The sequence below is a fragment of the Musa acuminata genome, chromosome BXJ2-8 (assembly GCF_036884655.1).
Source record: "Musa acuminata AAA Group cultivar baxijiao chromosome BXJ2-8, Cavendish_Baxijiao_AAA, whole genome shotgun sequence".
Lineage (NCBI taxonomy): Eukaryota > Viridiplantae > Streptophyta > Magnoliopsida > Zingiberales > Musaceae > Musa > Musa acuminata.
In genome coordinates, this window is record NC_088345.1 from 12,371,722 (window position 1) to 12,394,660 (window position 22,939).

General features: G+C 38.0%; 1 protein-coding gene across 4 annotated transcripts; it reads left to right on the plus strand.

The window, feature by feature from the left end:
• Positions 1-530: 530 nt before the first annotated feature.
• On the plus strand, positions 531-22,101 carry LOC103994979 (serine/threonine protein phosphatase 2A regulatory subunit B''beta). Of its 4 annotated transcripts, none has more exons than XM_009415457.3 (13): positions 531-1,167; positions 3,170-3,418; positions 3,517-3,622; positions 3,696-3,795; positions 7,893-7,998; positions 8,188-8,278; positions 10,489-10,630; positions 11,504-11,651; positions 11,814-11,923; positions 13,178-13,334; positions 13,406-13,531; positions 13,614-13,800; positions 21,746-22,101. In XM_009415457.3, the coding sequence occupies exons 1-12, from the start codon at positions 1,018-1,020 to the stop codon at positions 13,752-13,754; spliced, it is 1,626 nt and encodes a 541-aa protein (XP_009413732.1). In that variant the 5' UTR covers positions 531-1,017; the 3' UTR covers positions 13,755-13,800; positions 21,746-22,101. The 4 variants fall into 4 exon arrangements, with proteins under 4 accessions (XP_009413732.1, XP_009413733.1, XP_064977115.1 ...); XM_009415458.3 differs by lacking the exon at positions 21,746-22,101 and adding an exon at positions 20,721-21,274; XM_065121043.1 differs by lacking the exons at positions 13,406-13,531; positions 13,614-13,800.
• The last annotated feature ends 838 nt before the right edge of the window (positions 22,102-22,939 follow it).

Below are 22,939 nucleotides of genomic sequence, written 5' to 3' on the forward strand. Positions count from 1 at the left end.
ATCATTGGCGTGTCCGAGGGGACGCGCATCGAGCGCGAGGTGGACGGATGAGAGGGAATACGGCAATGTTAACATGATGCTCGTCGATGATGCGCGCCTGTTGAGATCCGTGCGAAAACTTGATGGACGACGGCGATGCGCCATGGACGTCTAAAGCGTCGAGGAAGCCCCGTCTCTCTCCGTACGGCGCCGTGTCAGTCGGGCTGAGCCGGTCCTGAAACCTTTGAAGGACGGGGTGGCATGTGGAAATGGGACACCACGTGTCGTGTCAGCGAATACATCACCCGCAAATGGGTCAGGGTGATTCAGTCGTCACTGAATCGGACGGCTCAGCCCGACACTCGTCGTGTCAGCCACCACATCACTCGGGCTCATGGCGTGGGCCATGGATCAGTTGGTACATCCAGCCCATGAAAGATTCCTCTTGCCATCAGATTCCACATGAATCGAACGGCTCAGATCAATAATATCAATCAACCGAACTGTATTATCATATTATTATCATGGCTTAATACGCGATCATCACACCACTCTCTCTCTCTCTCTCTCTCTCAGCGTTTCGAGGTCATCGAGGGCGGCGAGCACTCCGATCCTTGTTACCCATAAAAAAGAAACCCTCGTATTTTTCTCCGATTTGGATCAGCCACATCCTCCCGAGCGACCGATTGCGGGCCCGATCTCGCTTGATGATGCCCCGAAGCCGGGTAAGAGGAGGATCCCGCTTGGCCGAGTCGATCTGAGGCTTGTCCAGGCTTTCCAGCTTCCAATCTTGGGTTTGTTGGATCGATTCGAGGGCTTGTTGGGGGGTTCCGAGGCTTGGATGCTTGGATTCGAATGGGGAAGCAAAGGGAGGGAGAGGATCGATTGGTAGTGCTAGGGTTTGTTCATCTTGATTCTTGAATTCAAAGATTTGGTTTTGGAATCTTTTTGTGAGAAGGACTTGGAGATCTAAGGTTTCTTGGGTTCTTTTTACCGGTTGTTCTCCTCGTTTTATGTAAGAGAGAGGGTTTGGTTGGAATGGGTACGGATACGGTGAGGGATATGGCGTCGCTTGACCCGGAGCTGCTGCAGCTTCCGGAGGTGTCTCATTTAGCTCTAAAGGCGAAACCTAAAATAGCTGAAGAGTTGTACTTCCAGTGGCTTTCGTTTCCAGAAACGGGAAAATTGGTACGTGTTCCTTAATTTATCTGCTTTGTGGCAGTCAGTGAAATGGTGGAGCATGCATTGTTGAGTAGCATCATATCTGTTGTTGTTCTAGATGACACCTTTGCTATAACCATCATGAGCCATCTATTCAGGATGGATGTGTCAGCACTGGGCATGGATTGAATTTTCTCCTTGTTTCATGATTGGTGTCATGTACGATTTGGAGTATGATTTTGAAAATAATTCTTTTCTTTCTCTGCAGTGTGAAATGAACACATATATTATTTTCCTTTGGAATAAATGTATATTCTTTGTTAAATTTCTCGAAGGAATCTTTAAGCTGCAACTTCCTGTAGATGCTCAATTGCTAAAACGACCCAGAGTTCTTGATGAGAAATGCATATGATTTTCATAGCACTATGATAGTTTAATGCACTTAAACACACAATGACTTGAATGCGTGGATTTAGTTTGACCAATTGACTGTTTGAAAAAAAATTTGTAATGGGTTAATGCCTCAGATGGTCTCTCACTATGACTGAACTTTCAAATCGGTCATTGTAGAGGTTTCGGTGCACATCAGTCGTTGGATGTAGCATAATTCTCCATGTTAGTCCCTCCTCCATGATGGCTGTTGACATTGCTTATGCTGCCTTCTGTCCTCAAATTAAAATATTTTTATACTATTTGGTATCTTAGTCATCATAAATATGTTTAGGATCCAATCATGGATTTTATATATATGATCCATGAACTTATATTTTTGTTTTTTAGAAATATTTCCTTTTTTTTTATTCTCTACATTTCTCCTCTTCTTTTTCTTTTTTTCCTATCTTTCTCTTATCTTCTTTTTCTGTTCTTTTTTCTCTTCTCTTTTCTTTTCATGTTTTCATGTGGGTATATGCATCCAGAAGTTTACTCCTGCCCTCTCTCTCTCTCTCTCTCAGCTCTTGAGCTTCTGAGCACATATGCAATGACATGCACTAGCGACTGCAGTAGTAGTGAGCAGTGGGATAGGGGCAATACACACCAGTGTTCTACTCCTCTTACTCCTCTCCCTCTTCTCCTTCATCTGTGGTGTCCCAAAACTTAGTCTGTGAAAAAATCTTGGATCTGAAGATACTCTTGGAAAGGATGATGTGTGATTTGAGTCACATGATTCAAAGGTTTGTCCATTCGTTTTAGATTTGTCCAATCATACGGCCTGGATAGAGATGTTGATTTTTGGCCGAAATTTTGTGATCGCAATCATGGATTGGCATATCCTAACAACAATGCCTTCTATCTCTGTAGTGAAGTGAAAAAATATTTTGTAAAAAAGGAGAATCTTTTCTACTCATCAAGTTAGATGGGGTCAATTCTGTACACTTTTTTTTTGTTAACTGAAGGCTTTTCCAAATACCTTCTTGTTTTGTGCATGACATGCTAGGTGTATTGTGTTTTCCCCAGAGACTTAGATTTGAATAATAGTTGATAATTAAACCCATCATATTTTAGTTTTTTTCTTCATGATGGCTGCCATTTGAGGCAAGATGTTGTTCAAGGATTCTTAAAACCTTTCTTTTGACATTTTACTTTTGGTACGAATTTGTGGTAAAAATGGCTTTTCTGTTGGTTGTTTTACTTTGTATTATGTATTGGTACTCCTTCACTTTAAACATGGCAAGAAGGTTTACTTTTAATAAATAAGCATTTGATTTATTGTAAATTTCACATTTATAATTTTGCATCATACATTTATATTTCAAAAAGGAAACAAGAGCTGCTTCTAGCATACTTCAGATGCACCAAGGGCCTCTAGAGCAATTTTTCTTCTTTTTATATACAACAATGTAAATTTTTCACTTTGTTTATTAATTTCTTTCTTTTTAGCACCTAGAGTTTGTTATTTGTGCATTACAACCTACCTTAAAACCTTACAATTCAGAGATTGCCCTAAATTATGTTTATTCAATTATGGGATGCCCTACGGCCCCTACCAATGTGCCAGATAAGTGTCTCATCTGTTAGCTTTTGGTTTCAGGTTAAGTCGTTGATCGAAGATGCAAAATCTGGTTCACCATTGAATGCTGTTGGCAGCTCTAGTACTTCGGGTGCTGCTGCTACTAATTCACTGCCTTCCATGTTTCCTGCTGGCAGTGCACCTCCTCTCTCACCTAGAAGCACTACTGGATCTCCCCGCTTTATGAAACGTAGTTCGGGAGCTGGGCCTTCACCCTTTGGTTCTCCACTAAAATTAGTCAGTGAACCTGTCAAAGAAGTTATACCTCAGGTATCTAACTGCTGACTAGATTTATGTGATATGCAGGCTAAAACATATTTTCTAGGTGGCTAAGGAGTTTCTTATTTAACTGATTGGTACCATCACAGTTCTACTTCCAAAATGGACGTCCACCTCCAAAAGCACTGAAGGAACAGTGCTTGTCTAGAATTGATCATCTTTTCTTCGGCAACATGGACGGAGTACAAATCCAAGGCAATGCATTTAACTTAGCTAATGCTCATAATTGGTCTCGATCATTTAATGATCATTACTCTTTCCTTCTCAGAATTCAAAACCGTTACAAAAGAAATTTGCAAGCTGCCATCATTTCTTTCCAGTTCCCTTTTCAGAAAGATCGATGTTGAATGTACTGGAATAGTGACAAGGTGTGTAAAACCTCATAAAATGAAGGCTGCAAACCATTGCTGTTTTATGCTTTGCTGTTAGGTGTTCCTTCAATTCTTCCATTTTATTGCTCAAACATGTTTTGTTTATATAGTTGTGTAATTTATATAATTTTAATTTTTTATTCTTTAAAATTCAAGATAAAACTGCTAGTGGTCCATTGATTTGCAACCTGGGCTTGTCCTTTTTCTTCTCAACTGTCTCTAAGATTTATTATATTTGGTGTTGCACATTAGTTGTAGCAACCAACAAGTTGCATGAGTAGAGTAGTATTACCCATTAGAGTAGTATTATATTTGGTCTCAACTGTTGATCTCAGTGTGACTAATCACATATCCTCATTAAGTGGAGCTATTGTGGGATCATTATCTCCATTGCCGACAAATATGTTATTTGAATATTTTTAGTACCCAAGCCTGTGAAAAATTTGAATGAATTGATGATAAGTTGCTGTCTAGTATGGATATTAGTTCAGGCTGCATACAAATTCACGGCCGTTGAATAAAGGTGATTTTGTAAACATGTGTTCTTGAAATTTTAAGTCAGCTAGAACTTGCCCTCTCTTGTGAGAAATTTGAATGAATTGATGATACATTTCCATCTAGTATGGATAGTTGTTCAGGCTGCATATAAGCTTAATTAATGGATGGTTTGGATGGTGAACTAAGGTAATTTTGTAAACACATGTTCTTGAAACTTTTGAGTCAGCTATAACTTGCCATCTTGTACATTTGCAGTATATATGCCCTTTTAGGTCATTTATTTAATTAATGAACCATCTTCAGATTGCAAATATTTTGTTTGTACATCTGGCCGTAGTGGAACATCACATGCATGACAATAAATAGCGATTTATGGATTTTTCTTTCTCTGCAGCAGAATAGAAACATTTATATGTTGAAGAGAGAATTGAGTGAAGACAGGAAAAGAAAAGACGATAAGAGACAGAGAAATAAAGTGGGGTTATTAGGGGATATCTAGGCCTATGCACAAGTGGATTTCGTCTTTCTGATAAACAGATTTTAGATCTCTGTAGCCATGATATATCTTGACATTTTCTTGAACATTTATATTTGCTACCTATCATTGAACTCTTCTATGAGGTTTGGCCCCATAGAATGTTTTTTCTGTGGCTTGGTTGTTAAGGGCGTAAATCACTGCTCCTATAGACAGTATGGTTGCAAGTCTTGATTTGATCCATAAAATTGACATGATGTGACCTGAAAATTTGCAGGATCGTTGGACATTATGGGTCTGGAATATAATGGATTTATATGATTGTTCTAATTAATATGGTTATTTTATCTAGTATATTAACCTGAGTGACCTGAATTGAACCATTAGCAATCAGGTTAAATGTATAACTCTGCCGTTTTTGGTTTTACCATGTTGATAGTCTTTTTAGTTAATCTATATAAAATAATTTAATGATGTCATTAATAGGTTGATTGGTTTTAAGGGACCGGGTTCAAAAAAATTTGTGTATATAGATCAGATTGTACCTAAGTAGGATAGTGTGTCATCCTTGACCTTGTATGCTTTTTTTTTTTTTTTGAGTTATATGGGTCTGGTTTTGGTCTAAGATTTTTGTACAGATATCAAACCAGTTTCTTTCAGTTGGAGGCAGTGATTTAAAAGGTGCTAGGCGCCAAGGTCCAAAAAGGACCGAGGCGCTAGAGGCTCGTCGAGCGAAGCGAGGCGTTAAAATATAAAAATATATAATATAATTAATAAATATAATTATTTAAATAAAAATATGATATTAAATTAAAAAATCTTACAGAATTACAATATCACATTAAAAAAATCTCATAATTCAAAACAATAACAATAATTTCAAATAAATAAAAATTAGCAGTATTAAAATCAAAAAATATATTATTAATCTAATAAATAAAAAAATATTGTTACTAGTATACAGTTACCAGTATATTGTTAATAGTATACTATCGAGTCGATGTGAGAAGAGGGAGTAAGAGTAATAGTAGCGATGAGTAGCGGCAGCAACAGCAGGAGCGAGAGCGACGATAGTGACAAGTAGCGATAGCAGCGGCGAGCAGTGGTAGTGGCAGCGGTAGTAGGGCCGCAATGTAAGAGTAAGACTGAGGCTACTGACTGAGAGAAGCAGTAGCGGTAGTAGTGAGTAGCGGCAACAGGAGCGGGAGCGGCAAGCAGCGATAGTGGTAGCGGCAACAGCGGCGACGAGCAGTGACAGCAATGGCAAGCAGCGACAGTGGTAGCGGTAGCGGAGAGCAGCGACAGCGAAGAGAGGCAACGACAACAGAGAGGAAATGTCAGTCGCAGAATTGCGAGCAGGGTTAGGGTTGGGGAAGTCGCAAGAGGGATGTTGGGAGGTTGATATCGGTGCTTTAGTTGGTTCGATTCGAACCAACTAAAGCACCGAAGACCGAACCATACGTAAAACACTAATACAGTCGCTTGGTTTAACTCGGGTGCTCGCCCGAAGCGCCCGACTCCTAGGCTCGAGCAAGCGCCCAGGCGGCGCCTCTTTGAATCGAGGCGCTTGGACATGAAACAAGGCGCTCGGGCCTCTCCTCGCCTCGCCCGAGTGCCTAGGTGAGCGCCCGAGCGCCTGTTGAAATCGCTGGTTGGAGGGTTTTATCTTATTATACACATCTCAGCTTGACATGAATTCTATCTGACACATGCTGTCACCACTCTGTCACGAACGGTCGTCGCGCACCCGCAACAACTTCGTTCAACGAACCGTTCGTCGCTCTCATCTACATGTACAGCTACTTGGCAGTCTGTTTTGCCTTGGTTTTGAGTCATTTTGCTTGTAAAAATGTAAGTTCGAACAAGTTGCAGCGCTACAAAGCGACCGCTCACCGAACCGAGCAAAACAACCCCAAAACAGCCCAAAACAGCTCTGTTTTCGTGTGTCGCGGGCTGTTTTCTGCAGCCCGCCTCCGCTCACCAAAACGTCAGCCATCTCAGCCCCTTTGAACCCCCCGGGTGGCACAAGGCTGGATGGGGCTTCGGTATAGTGTCGGGCGTTGAACAACCTTTCGCAAGTTTGCACGTTAACTTGACGAGAACTTGTTGTCGCGCCCGACACTCGGTGAGCAGCTGTTTGTGGACTTGTAGCTATTCGTTCAACCCTCTAAAGTCCTTGTTTTCCCCCTCTCCCTCTTTTCTCTTGTGCACGCAAGGTGCTCGCTGAATTGCTTGTAAAGCTTCCCTTCTTTTCGCGAGACGTCGGGACTTGTCCGACGCTCGTTCTTTCGAACTAATCAACTTTCTCTTTTACAGGTCTTTCGGGACCTGCGAGAGGTTGCAAGTGGGCTGATCTTTGCGGAGCAATATCGCAAGGGCGAAGCGCGACTTAGGCAACGCAAGTTAAGTTCGCATCTTTGCCGCAAGGGTGCCTTGCGACTTAGGCAACGCAAGCTAAGTTCGCGTCTTGGCCGCAAGGGTGCCTCACGCCTTAGGCAATTCCAGCTAAGGCCGTGACAACTCGTAGATATAGCTCATTCACTTGCAAGGATGAGACAACTATCTCGGACCTTCCGAGACCTTATGAGTCTCAGGCACTAGGCAGATTTCTTGGTTGTTATAGGTTTTCGGTGATTATTTTGGGAGCAAGGGACAGCAATTGTCATTGACATGGTATGTATGCATGTGTGGTTATAGGTACATACACCAGTTAGCTTAGTGTGTGATATGTGGGATATGGGGCTTTGTTGGTTCTTGGTTTCAGATCAAGTTGCCCTTTGAATCTTGTACTAAAGTTGCTTAATGCTGTTTATGACATTATGCAATACATGTTTTTTTTTTTTTTTTTCTGTTTTGGGGCTAGTCAGTGTTTAAGTCAATTAGTATAATGCATACTGAGGACACAGTCAATGATGCAGTCATCACTTACGTAAACTAGTTTATATGACTGGGCCCAACTACCCTTTTTAATTGTAGTTTTTTAATTTTGTTCTCACTCATGTACATTATCTCAGTTTCAGGAGATTTATGGAAAATTAAGTTATTTGCTTTTTTATTATCTTATTGGAGGCATTCTTCACACTCAACTTTGATTGACTGGTCATGTTGGATACTATGTTAGGGATGCATTTGTTGAATATTGGATCAATAGCAACATGATGACAAAGGATATAGCTACGCAGATATTTACAATTTTGAAGCAAGCAGATCGCAAGTACCTTACTCAGGTTTGCTTCCTTTATTTTCTTGTAGCACTTAAAAACGCAGTTGTTCATACAGTTATTATAATGACATAAGCATAAGTTCAATGGTATAATACTTATGGAAGTGTGTTGTTTTTGCAAGTACTGATGTTTATACTTCATTCTTCCTGATTTTTGTATTAATGTTCTTGTATTCATTCTGGATTTCTGTAGGAGGACTTCAAACCTGTCCTGCGAGAACTCCTGGCAACCCATCCAGGTTTGGAGTTCCTACAGGGGACTCCTGAGTTTCAGGAAAGATATGGTGGGTTTTTACTTGTGAATGATGTTACTATGGAAGTTGGAACAGCTGATCTAAAAGTGGACTTGTTTATTATTATTTGCATTGTTGTGTAGTTATCTGATATCATTTACTTTGTAAATAAAGAAATTTAAAAGACTTTGTGAGTACCATTTATAATGACAGATCTTCTCTCAATTCATACTTCGAAAGTACATGTTCTTGTCAATTGTAATAGAATAATATCATTCATCTGCCCATATTTCTTTCTGCTTAAATATGCCTGCTCTATGATGTTTAAATTGTGTACATAAATTGATGTAATACTTCCTACATGTTCCAATCATCTAAGGACTATCTAGCATGATTGGACTATCTTCCAATCATCAAAAGGCCCTTCCTATAAATAATGCTTGTATCGTTCACCGATGCATGCCTTAACTGCTTGTCTCTTGATAATGTAGGATGAGCTCTGACTTTTTTATTGGAAATAAAGGAAGGGAACAAGTGAGGAAGGAATTGAAAATAATATTATGAAAAGAAAGAGATAACTATTTTCAAGGAGAGAACTTTTAGAATAAGGGTCTCATGTCTTGCACATGGACGATGGAATCATACCATTGGAAAAAGATATGTGGCCTCACATAATGTGAAAAGAATAAAACTTTCATCGTCTATTACAATCTTTTTGGCCCGTTTTATAGACCTTAAGTATGAGAATAAAATTAAAAAATCATAAAACGAGGAAGAATATAATAACATCTCATAAAATAAAGCATATCATTCACTATAACTTTCCTTCTGCGAAGAAGATAAAATTTCAGATTTAATTTAGAGAATAGTTTTCCTTTTGATAGTATATCCCTTTGATATATTTCCATCTTTCGGTAAACTTAAATCAATAAGAAACTTCCTTTTGCAGATGAAATGTACCTTCCTCTTTGTTTTCTTCTTTAAGATCTTCAATCAAACTTATGATTGTTTCCCTTGCTTTTGTTTTACTTTCTTTTTTTCTTCATCTTGGATAATCATGGTATAGGATTCTAGCAGATGGTATGTGGTAACTTATGAAAGTTGCAAAAGATACCTTAAACTAGTAAAAAAAGTATTCAAATAGGAAGTAATTAAGATAATCCTGCATCACCTGAGTGTTTCATAGAAGGTCCATCCCCTAAGAGTTGACCTCAAGAATCATATGTATCTTTTATTATGTTTGTCTTCATTGCCATTTGCGAAATCCATGTGATGCAAGAAAACAAAAACGACTAATTTATAAAAGGGTAAATGTTCTGTTCTTTGCGGAAAGGACAAAAGCCAACCATTGGTGAAATTTTTCTTAATTGAAACAGAAGAAGAACTACAGAAGAACTCAAGCATTTGGATTTTGATAAACTAGTTTGTTGTTGTCATTTTTTTCTTTATTTTTATCTCACCAATTGTTACTGCTATCTTCTTTCTTTGCTGCTTCCTTTCCATTTAATCACCTGTATTTGTTGCATTTAACAATTGGCATGATGCTTTAGTTTATGAATCAAACTGTGGTTTCTTGATTATTTAGATGTCAATGAATAAAAATATATATCTCGATTATAGATTTATATCCTCACTAAAATTATCTTTTATAAGTAATCAACTTGTTCTTCCACTAAACTACTTCATTAAGGTAGGCACCTAAGCCTTACACTTGGGCTTCAGAAGACTTCGGCGTTTGGTGCTTCATTTGTTCCTAGAGTATTCAGTAGCTTTTTCTTATATTCTTTATGTACCCTATAGTTGACACTAGCAAGAAAAATGACTAGCTTGTTCAAGACACATGGAATTCTTGATTATTCCCTGTTGCCAGGTTTCTGAAACTTCAAGACATGAAAAGTGAGTGAAAAAGAGAGAGGTGTTAGGAAGGGAGATGGTGACTCATTCTACTTTCTCTACACCACCTTTGGTGACGCATTCTGCTTTATAATTCTCATTACATCTTGTAATTATCATGTTTGTCAAGCACACATTCTTTCATATCATGGTTCAATTATTTTACACTCTTATATAATTTTGTTGATGATTCCTTGTGATTTGTGATGCATCTTCAAGGTTAATTTACAAACAGTTGTTTTCATCTAATGCTAGATGTTCCAAGACATATTAGAAAAAGGACATCATATCTCGACTTTCAAGATTTCTGAATGTCATTTTAGCATTTTTGTCTCTCTAATACATTTGATCTCGAACTTTCTTCCCAGCTGAAACTGTCATATACAGAATTTTCTACTACATGAATAGATCTGGAAATGGTCAAATTACCCTCAGAGAGCTGAAACGTGGAGATTTGATTGCTGCAATGCAGCATGCAGATGAAGAGGAAGACATCAATAAAGTTTTGAGGTGACATAATGTTGACGTGCTTTTTATATGTCTTATAGGTTTATTGATATGATTTGTGGAAGTTTGTGTCAGATATGCTTGAACTATATTTACTGTTTCAATTTCTATATGGGCATAGTATGTTATGTTGTCTGTTGCAAGTGACTATGTCTGTTCTTCCTTTGTTTTTATAAGTGTCTCTCCAAATGAAAAATGTGACGTTAATGGAATCTGGTGGCCTATCATCTGTATAAAGACTACTCTCATTGACTAGGGTTTGTCCAATATAGTGGTGCTTATGGAGAACCTCCTTGCCCTATTGGTGCATACCAAGGCTTAAAAATTTCTTAAAACTTTCAGCTGAAACAATCATTCTTTTAGAGAAAGATCAGTTTTCAACCTTTACAGATATGAATACTGCTGGATTTGGTGATCACGAATTTCGTTAGTTTCAGCATTTTTGACAAGAATAGACAATTCACAAGAGAGGTCATTGCTGTGGTTACAACTGATGAACTGAATGCTAAAAGCCTTATAGGTTTCTGTTGAACCGGAGGCTTTGGTGTAGGTCAACTTAAGCCCAAATCACTCTTTTAATTTATTTTTCTGACTTATGTTTCACATATCTGCATTTGATGATAATTGCCAGTTGACTATGATTTTTCTCATGCATTCAGTTGAGTTTTAGCTCATGAGGACTATTATGGTTGATATGATTTTGGATACCATACACCAATCTGATTGTTTTATTGCTTATCTTGGTAAATAGTGGTGCCAATTGTGAATAATTTATATTTAGTAATAACAGTTGTTTTACAGATTCCTACTTTGTGTTAGTAATTACGATTTTCACAGTGGAGAAAAGCATGGTCCGAATGTTGCTTGTTCCTGCAGGTACTTCTCATACGAGCACTTCTATGTGATATACTGCAAGTTTTGGGAGCTCGATACAGATCATGATTTCTTAATTGATAAAGAGAACCTTATCAGATATGGAAATCATTCATTGACCTACAGGATTGTTGAGAGGATCTTTTCACAGGTTTGCTTTTCCTTTTTGGGGTTTTGGAATACTAAGATAGTATATGCGATCATTGTATTGTTAGATTTCGTTCATGTTGCTTAGGGTGTCCTAATTGTATATGTGATCATTGTATTGTTAGATTTCGTTCATGTTGCTTAAGGTGTCCTAATTGTCATCTAGGTACCCAGGAAATTTAAGAGCAAGGCTGATGGTAAAATGGGCTATGAAGATTTTGTGTATTTTATACTATCAGAGGAGGATAAGTCAGCTGAGCCTAGCCTGGAGTATTGGTAATAGCTGAATCCTCTAAATACATGATCTTTATGAAGATGTCAATTGATTGGACGTAATTTTTCTCTTTTGATTTTCTTTTTCGTTTGCATGAAATTGGATTTAGGTAATATTTGTAGGTCTTTTCATCATCATGATTGTTGATATCATGTTCTAACAATTTAAAAGTATAGATACTACTGATCGTTCACCATTCCAATCCCATCCTTGGTGGGATCATATAGGATTACAAAATAAAAAAATGCTATGGATTATAAAGCAACTTAAGTCATAAAATAGAACTTCTATGCACATATCAATTGTTTATATTGTGATAGTTGGTAAAATTTTCTAACCTTCTAGTGATATTTGCCTAATGAGCTTCTTTAATATACATGATATTGATATAACATATACTAAATGGGAAATCTTCTTCTCTTTTTATGTCTTATAAGCTGCCACTTTGGCTATCTGATTTCTCCTTGAAGAAATCATTCCCTGGTTAGGAGATGATTACTGATAGCTGTTTCATTTAAACATCCTTTTTGAAGTATTATTTTTATTCTGGCAGCAAGAAACATCCCATAATAAAATAGCCGACCAAAACAAATATGTTTTCTCTTCATTTCTGAATATCATTTTTTTTTGTTTTGTTTTATTCCAAAATGACAGTTATCTATATTCAAAGGAAGAGTTACTGCATACTTATTCATGATATCCAAAATTCGTGCAAATATCTGTCCATTTATTAGATAATATTATATGATCCCATTTGTCCTCATTATGTTAATGTCACCTAATTTAGTACTTAGCTGTGGACATTCATTCAGTCTGCATACTTTGTATCGGCACTTCTGCACATTTATATTTCTTGACTTGTACTATTTTTGTATGGTGTTTTTGCTTGATTTTAGTTATATACCAACACAATAGTCCACTTATTAAAATTTTGCCCCAGCAAATTCTTGCATATGTATCTGACTGCATGCAGTCTTAGGTGTGTTTATGTGGTACCTGCCAACCATTGAATGTTGCATTCTTAGTTGAGTTCTCTACATGTTTTTGGATGATTCTATTCTCTTTCTGCTCTCTCTCCTATACAATTCATGGTGGTTTGGTTCCAAACAGTAACTTGCATTACTCCACCTCTATTGTTGCTCCATGCAAATGATGAAATAGAAAATTTTTAATTTAAAATGATTTTATTGTTTTGATCCTTCATTTTATTTTATTTTCCAGTTTTAATTAATATTCATCATTAACTGATTTTCCAGGTTCAAGTGTATAGATTTGGATGGTAATGGAATTATAACCGCCAACGAAATGCAGTTTTTCTATGAGGAGCAGTTGCATCGTATGGAATGTATGGCACAGGAGCCTGTACTCTTTGAGGACATTTTGTGCCAGATGATTGATATGATTGGACCAGAGGTGACCTATTTTCCTGATATTTAGGCTAGCATAAGATTGAGAACTGAAAATTGACAATTTCTTCCTTACAGAATGAGAGTTACTTTACACTGCGTGACCTGAAAGGTGGCAAGCTTTCAGGAAATATTTTTAATATCCTTTTCAACCTCAACAAATTCATGGCATTTGAAACTCGTGATCCTTTTCTAATTCGGCAGGTAAGTGGATCACTCTGTATTTAGTCATGGACTATGAACTTCATAGCCAAACGGTAACCTGTGCCTGTAATTGGTTATTCAGGAACGGGAAAATCCAACTTTGACAGAGTGGGATCGTTTTGCACATAGAGAGTATATTAGGCTGTCTATGGAGGAAGATGGTGAAGATGCTTCCAATGGAAGCGGAGACATCTGGGATGAATCACTTGAGGCTCCCTTTTAAAGATAATCCATGGTCACTATTAAAAAAAACAAAAAAATTAATCTAGGTCAGCAGCTCTCTCATATCTCAATCTTTCACTTTTTTGGTTGCAATGATATTCTTTTCTTAGCTGTTTTTATTTTGCGTGATTCACCTCTCATTCTAAAAATGCATTGGTTTCCCCATTTCTAGTTTCTTGCAGAAAGAAACAAATACTATTAATTCTTCTTTGCATGAAGTCAACTATAATAGCCATTTTATTACTAAGATAGCACTTGATGCAGGATGTAAAACTGATTATGAACTTGGAATTGTTCATATACCTACTTGTATAACATATTGTTGCATAGTTAAGGCTTTGCATCACTTCAAAAGGTTAGAGATGCTAAATAAATCTATGTTAGATTTTATTAGATTAGATGACTTAAGCTATCATCTAATTGATGGGATAAAAAGAGAACTTTGTATACAAACAAATACAAGCAGGCTGTAACACGTAGTGAAATTAAACTGAAATCACAATCAAATATGACACTAAGATTTACGTTGAAAACCCCTTCAACATGAAGGGTAAAAATCATGGGATAAGTCAGAGAAAATCAATTATAAGAATAATGAATATACAAATCTCAGAGTTTCTTGTCCAAAATCCAAATGACAATCACAAGAGAATAACTGAGATACAGGGATTACTTCACTGTGCACAATATCCAAAATCTCCTCAAGTGATCATAGTAAGAATCCATTATAAATCTGATCTAACATGAGATGAGAATGCTACCTGGCTGATTGAAAACAGCTTCTACATTGTCCTTGTCTTCTTTCTTTTTTTTTCTTCTCTTGTTTTTCTACCCTCAATTGCTCTTGTTGCTTCTCCCTTTTTCAGTCATTGCTGCCCCTTTTTTCTTCTCTAGCCGCCACACCTCTTGGTTAAAAGAGTTAGAGTTTAGGTTAAAAGAGAAAGGGTTTTAATAGCTATGGGCTATGGGATATGGGTTATTAAAGCTCACTATGGGCTGAACTAATGGGTCATGAGCCCAACAACCTCCCCCTTCAGCCCATAAGGGAGGTTGTCCCATAACTCCTCAATATGAAGCCATGTTGACCAGCTGTCGGCATATCTCTTGCCTTTCTTTCAATAAGGTCTCGGGTGCTCGCCTAGGTGCTCGGGCGCTCGCTAATCTCCCAGGCAGTGCGCTTCAAACAGGCACCGCTTGGGTGCTCGCCCGAGCCCAGGCGCTAGGCGCTTCGGGCGAGCGCCTGGGTTAACCAAGGCGACCGAACCAGGATTTTAGGTTTGGTTCGATCCTGGTTCTGTCTATGATGGTTAGTTGGTTCAATCGAACCAACTAAAACTGATATAAGTGACAACCGAACCCTAACCCTCGCTGTTGTCGATCCCGATCTCGTTGCTCGCCACTATTGTTGCTCGCAAACGCTACCGCTGTCGCCGCTCGCGCCTCCCGCTGCTCGCCGCTCCTGCTCCCGCTCCCGCTGTCGTTGCTCGCCTCTATCGTTGCCGCTGTTGCCGCTCACGCCTCCCGTTGCTCGCCGCTCCCACTCCTGCTCCCGTTGTCGCTGTCGCCGCTCGCGCCTCCCGCTGCTCGCCTCTCCCGCTGCCGTCACTCTCGCTCCCGCTCCCGCTCCTGTTGCTCGCCGCTGTCGCCGCTGCCGCTTCCTCTTTTCTCAGTCAGCAGACTCATCACCCCTTTACACTTCCTTTTAACAGTATACGTATACTGTATACTGTTAATATTATTAAGTTTATTTGAAATGATTAATTTTCAATACTGTTAATAGATTAATAATATATTATTTTGATTTTAATACTGTTAATTTTTATTTATTTGGAACTTTTTGTTAATGTGACATTGTGATTTTGTATCTTAGATTTTCTTAATTTAATAGCATATTTTTATTTAAAATTTTAAATAATTATATTTATTAATTATATTATATATTTTTATATTTTAGTGTCTTGCTTCGCTCGGGCGAGCGCCTAGCGCCTCGAACGTTTTTGGACCTTGGCGCCTTTTGGCGCCTAGCGCTTTTTAAATCACTGCCTTTGACTTGGAATGAAAAATTGAGTTCTTACACAAATGGATGGCGCTCTAGCTATCATAATACACCACATAGTTTTCTTGATTTAGTCTCAATTCTTGTAAGAATTCTTTCATCTACAACATTTATTTGCAAACCTCTGTAGCAGCGATATATTTTGCCTCTACGGTGGAGAGAGCAATGTATCTTTGCAATCTGGATTATCATGACATAGCTCCCCCTGCAAAAGTAAGTACAAAACTTGATATGGACTTCCTCGTATTAATATCTCTTGCCATATCTGCATTTGTGTAACCTGTTAACATAGGTGGTTCACCTCCAAAGCTTAAACAAACTTTAGAGCTCCCTCTGAGATATCTAAAGATCCACTTCACTGCTGCCTAATGCTCTTTACCTGGATTTGCAAAAAATCTGCTAGGAACACCTACTGCATATGTGATGTCCGACCTCGTACATACCATCGCGTACGTTAAACTTCCAATTGCTGAAGCATAAGGAATATTTTGCATTTTCTCCTCATCACTTGACGGACTCTGCTTTGAACACAACTTGAAGTAACTTGAAAGGGGAGAACCAACTGTCTTTGTATTGCTCATACCAAATCTTCTTGCTTTTTCTATCACGGGAAATCTACATGCCCAATATTTGCTTTGCTAGCCCTATGTCCTTCGTTGCAAAGTACTCACTCAGTTCCTTTTTCAACTTGTCAATTTTAGACATATCTTTCCCAAGGATAAGCATATCATCAACATAAAGTAAGAAATCCTTACCAAACCATTTGATGTATAGACAATGATCTAAAGTTGTTCTTTTGTATCCATTTTCAGTCATAAATAAATCAAACTTTCTGTACCACTGTCTTGGAGCGTGCTTCAACCCATACAAGCTCTTCCTCAACTTGCAAACAAAATTTTCTTTACCTTTAACTTTGACGCATTCTGGCTGCTCCATATAAATTTTCTCCTCCAAATCACCATGAAGGAAAGTTGTCTTCACATCTAACCGCTCAACTTCCAAGTCCAAGAGTAGCAATACTAAGAGCAACACGAATAGAAGATATTTTAACAACAGGAGAAAAAATCTCTTTAAAGTCAATACCTCTCTTTTGACTCAAAGTCTTTCACAACCAATCTAGCTTTGTACTTTGGTTGAGAACAATGTTCTCGAGTCTTCAACTTGAAAACTCACTTGTTCTTCAAGGCCTTCATTCCCTTTGGTAATTGCACCAAATTATATGTGGTTCTTTTGTAGAGCATCCATCTTTTCCTGCATAGCAATTAATCACTTTTTTTTCTGCTTACTTTCAACTGCGACGTGGTAACTCTCTGGTTCATTTGCATCAGTAAGCATCACATAAGATCTTCTCAATTGAGGTTCTATGGGAAGTTGCTCCCCAACTTCTTCTTGCTCAACATGCCCTACGGGTAGATCAACATCGGACTCCACCATCTTCTTGCACATCTCCCTCATCACCTTGATATATTGGAGGAGTAACCGGGTCACAATCTATTAATCCTTCTGCAGAAGTCTTGGCTGGTGTCTCCTTCAAATCCTCCAAGGTTTGATCCTTAAAGAAGATCATGTCTCTTCTTCTAAACATCTTTTGTTTTTCTGGACCCCAAAGCCTATAATCAAATTGATCATATGAGTAGCCACGAAAAATATATTCTTTTTGTCTTACCATCTAGCTTGGACCTCTTAATGTCTCGAATGTGTGCAAATGCACGACAGCCAAACACTCTCAAATGCCTACAGGAAACATCTTTCCCTGACCATAATGCTCTGCAACATCACCATATAAGGTTGTATAGGGTGATAAGTTGATCACGTCAATTGCAGTTCTCAAAGCCTCATCACAAAACTTTTTGGTTAGCTTGGCCTGTAAAAGCATACATCTGATCTTTTTCATGATGGTGTGGTTCATCCTTTCTGCAATTGCATTATGCTGAGGTGTACCAGGGACTATCATCTCATGTTGGATGTCATGTGATATACAATAATCATCAAACAATCTTATGTACTCGCCACCATTATTTGATCTTATGCATTTCAATTGTTTTTCTGTCTCTCTTTTAAACTCTAGCATGAAACTCATAAAACTCTTTGAAAACATTAATAACTTGATCTTTGGTTTTCATAGCATAGGCCTAAACTTTCATTGAAAAATCATTTATAAAAGTGACAAAATAAAGTGCACCACTGATACTAGGAACATTAACAGATCCACTAGGAGTTTTTATCCTTAAGTGACCATATACATATGTATAAACACGGTCTAAGGCATGCATTTTTCTAGACAAAGAAAGACTAGCAAATGAAACTCTGTGTTGTTTACCAGCCAAACAATCAATACAAGGGTTCAGACGTATACCTCTGAAGTCTGGCAATACCTCTCTCTTGGAAAGAACTTTCAGTCTCTTCTCGCTCATGTGTCCCAGTCGCCAATGCCATAACTTCATGCTGAAGCCTTTTTCTGTGGCATTTAGTTGCTCACCACAAGCTTTGACTTGCAATCTGCACAAAGTATGACATTTCTTCTCACTAGCCATAATAAGAGAGCCCTTACTGAGCTTCCATTGTGCTATGTAAAATTTGTTATCAAAGTTTTCATCATCTAGGCTTCCAACTGAAATTAAATTCAACCTCAAGCCAGCCACATGTCTCACATCCTTAAGCACTAACTTGCAGCCAAGGTTGGTCTTTATATGGATATCACCCATCCCGATGATGTTTGTCATATCATAGTTGCTCATATTTATAACACCAAAATTTTCAGACTTGTAGGTAGCAAAGAACTCTTTCCGTGGTGTAGCATGATAAGAAGCACCTGTATCAATCACCCATTCGAGATCCTGACACACAAGAAAAAAATATCATTAGAAGTAGACAAAATCAAATAATTACCACCTTGCACTGTAGCTGTGGTATTATTTTTTAATTTTATAGGCTCCACTTCTTTTTCTTTTTTCTTACTCTTCTTAGGTTGTTTATATTGATTCTTGTAATGTCTTTTCTCACCACAATTGTAACAAACAATTTCTTGTTCTTGACTTACTTTTACTTATGCGTGATTCGCTTCTATCCTTGGATTTTGACATTCCTCTATTATCTGAGATAAGTGCTTGTGAATCAATATGAGGTGTTGCTGAATTCTTTCTTCTCAACTCCTCCTTCAACTAACTATTTGTTATTTGGCTCATAGTGACAACACCATCAAGTGTAGAATTACTAAGGGAAACCGCTAGTGTCTACTAACTTTTTGGCAATGAACTGAGAAGTAACAATGCTTGTAACTCATCATCAAGAGATATTTTTATAGATGATAACTGGTTAGTGATACTTTACATTTCATTTAAATATTCAGCAATAGAAGCGCCATCTTTATATTTCAGGTTCACAAGTTTTCTGATCAAGAAAATTCTGTTGTAATTCGTTTTTCTTTAATACTTTGCATTTCAATTGTTTTTCGGTCTAACCTCTTCCACTCATCATTTGTCATAGTTGTGGCTTTTGCATTATCCTCTTGCAAAGGTCTATACAAATCTTTGCAATACAAGAGATCTTCCATTCTTGGTTTTCATATCATCCAATTGTTTCCGATTAAGCTAATCATGCGAGAAACACTACCAGTCTCCATGTTCGAATACAAAATTAAATGCCACCAAAACCTTGCTCTGATACCAGTTGATGGGATAAAAAGAGAATTTTGTATACGAACAAATACATGTAGGTCGTAACACGTAGCGGAATTAAATGAAAATCACAATCAAATAGGACACCAAGATTTACGTAGAAAACCCCTCCAACATGAAAAGTAAAAACCACGGGACAAGCCAGAGAAAATCCACTATAAGAATAATGAATATACAAATCTTAGAGTCTCTTGCCCAAAACCTAAGCAACAATCACAAGAGAATAATTGGGATACAAAGATTACGTCACTGTGCACAATATCTAAAATCTCCCCAAATGATCATAGCAAAAATCCACTGTAAATCTGATCTAACCTAAGATGGGAATACTGCCTAGATGATTGAGAATAGCCTCTCCATTGTCCTTGTCTTCCCTGGCCGCCACACCTCTTGGTTAAAAGAGTTAGGGTTTAGGTCAAAAGAGAAAAGGTTTTAATCATGGTACGTAATTTCGAATGGTACCACCCAGTACGGGCGGTACGTACCGGTCCGATGGCATATCGGTACGCGGACCGCCCGCTACCGGACAGACCATGCTACAGTGCTACAATAAGAGGAAATCGCTCGATAAGCCCTAGTGTACCGTTCGGTACGTCCTGATGTACCACTCGGTATGTCGGTACCGTACCGTACCGAGCCAACCTCGAAACATTGGTACGGTACAGTATTACATACCTTAGTTTTAATAGCTATGGGCTATGGGTTATTAAAACCCACTATGGGCTGAACTAATGGGCCAAGTGCCCAACACTAATATATGTATTATTAATATACCATACGATTTATCTATGTATAATTAATACTTTTATGTGTTTGAGAAATACTTTTAAAGTAGGTGATATCTCCAGTCATCTACAATAAATGCAGTAAATTTTTTTATGTATAGTTTCACATCTTAATCTTTTAAAGTGAAATATTTTTTTTATATACATTGACATTGTTTTGGATTTTGTTTGGCTCGGAAGAACATGCTGATACAGAAGTTATAAATGCTTAAGCATATGTGATTGTACATAAAACAATGTCCACAAAAGAATATTACAGACCCCTTCAGTAATGCTTAGGTAACTAGTTATTTTGTCAAAATCTAATTTATATAAATATATGTATCATCAACTAATGTTGTTCTTTCATATAATGCATGTTGGCATTTAATTTTCTTCAGTATAAATTCAGCCATTTTTTCTTAATATCATTGCATCTTTGGTTTGAGCTGGTCCTTTTTTTTACTTAGGTGCCTGTTAAGGATCTAATATTCTCGATGCTTCCCATAAGATGTCATAGGAGCAGCCGTATAGCTTGCATCAGACACTCTTCTGGTGAAAATTGGCAGGAGTGTGTGCCCTAGTGGATGCTTCTACAATTTCATCAGAAAGATTTATCTCCAAATGTATGTTTTCATGATATTGAAAGTTTTGCTTGAAAGGCAAGTGAAAGCTAGGTGGCATTCTGCAGTGCGTTGTCAATCCAGTACTGCCTAGAAGGCAATACTTTTGTTTGTCTTTAAGATGAAAAATCCAATTTTCCTGGCCCGGAACTAACCGAATTGTTGATCACATCATCGTAGATGGAACCAACTTATAGTTGATTTCCTTTATCTGTGTCCTTCCTCCAATTTCTTCTATTCCAACAGTCTTTTGGACTACAGAAGCAATTATATTTTTAGTTGTCTCCTTGCATGTGTTTTTTTTTGTCCCACTGATGGTATGTCTTATTTGGTATAATTCATGTAACATGTTCATTTGACTTTCTATTTATAATCATGAAAAGACCAAACATATTGATTTATTCTCTCTTTACATATTTGTGGATGAACATGTTGGCTGAAAGATTTATGTAGTTCCGGCTGATAAGATCGAGTTTGATTGGCTAACCCTGTGGGTCCAGTAGTAGTAGGATCTCACCACTCCTGCCATGGAGGACTCGAGTCAAACATGCATCAGTCTGTGTGATGTGTTTATTTTGGTAAGGATGGCTATGGCCAATGCATAGCTCTTGCAACACAGCTGATTAATAGATACAATACTCTTTGTCGTGGAAACTAAATTGCATCTGAAGCAATGAACTACAATTTCCTAAAATTTCAATCTGCTCTATTGGTGATTTTTTTTTTTTCTGTCGTGCTTATAGTAGCGGACAAAGTTGCATAGCTTATGGTTAGATGATGCTTTGCTAACATCTGTTGAGGATGAGCATTTAGACTATGGAGTGATTTGAAGTCTGCATGCACATCATTATTCTTGGAGAGTTTTTATGCAGGGAAAATTCTGATGGACGGAAATTCTGGCATGCCGTAGACAAGACCGAAGCGTTTTTTTGTATGAAGTTGGGGAGAATAGCATATTCTCAGTCATACTATCAGAACAAGATTTTACATAAACACATGGAAGGTACAAATTTGATCTGTGCCCTAACTTTGCTTCGTTCAATTATTTTTGCTGAGGCTGCATTGAAATTTCATTCAGACCTAACAGACCAGTGTGCCGCACATTATCGTTTAGTTTCCATGCTTGTGATCTGTATGCTGAGGCTTCTTGATTCTCATAAAGATGTCGTTATCAACTTGAGTTCTAATCCTTCATGCTGGGCATTTTGCTTCCGGTTGACATTTATTACATCTACTCCTTGTTCGAGTTGCAATATTATTATGACAACAAGTCTTCTTCTTTTTTAGCTAAAAAAGAAAGCCTGCTTGCAGAGCTTGGATGTTCTTGTAACAATAAATATCTCCCGTGAATCCCGAGAGCATCCATGCACATTTTGTTTCTTTCTCTTTCTCGAGCCAAGTATCTCCATCATTTTGTCAACCTTTAGGGTTTGGAATACCTCATTATCCGTCGCAGTCAATGGGTATGTTGTGTATACTCTTGTCGTGCCGAAGATAAGCTGTCATCCAATCCCTTCTTGATTGATTGCCTATAATAGTTGTGGGGTGGGATTTCTTTCCACTGCAGCAGCAGTCCGTTTTGAAGCCAGACCTTGTTTTTGTTGTTGGTGGGGGAGTTGGGGAGGGCCACTTAGTTCTCAGTGGGTATAGGCTGAAGTATATATATCACGTTTGATCCAAGCTTTGCACTGCAAATTTGGAATCACGTTTGATTCAAGGCATTTAGGACACTAGTAATCTCATAATTTGTGGACTTGAAAGAACCCTCGTATGATGCATGATTGCATGAAACTATAAAGAATAATAACTTATTTTTTTATCGTTCCCCTACCGTTTGGTATTTTTATGCCTAGAAACGGTCCCCCCACCCACCACTCACCCATCCATTACCAACTCCTCTCTCGGTGGTCACATCGCATGGCGTGTCCTTGGTGACATATTTAAATTGTCTGTTGACCCCAGACAGACGAGGTTAACTAAGGAATCATCGATTGATCCTTGTGGCATTAGATGAATAACCTTCGCTTCTGAACCAAGCTTTCTTTCACTGCTAGCTGGGAAATGAA

What these genes read in the sequence shown, in the direction of transcription:
- LOC103994979 (XM_009415457.3), top strand. Translation starts at nt 1,018, where the DNA reads ATGGGTACGGATACGGTGAGGGATATGGCGTCGCTTGACCCGGAGCTG. An exon ending in TCAAAGAAGTTATACCTCAG is followed by an intron (nt 3,419 to 3,516) that starts GTATCTAACTGC and finishes GTACCATCACAG; the next exon opens with TTCTACTTCCAAAATGGACG. An exon ending in TGTACTGGAATAGTGACAAG is followed by an intron (nt 3,796 to 7,892) that starts GTGTGTAAAACC and finishes ATACTATGTTAG; the next exon opens with GGATGCATTTGTTGAATATT.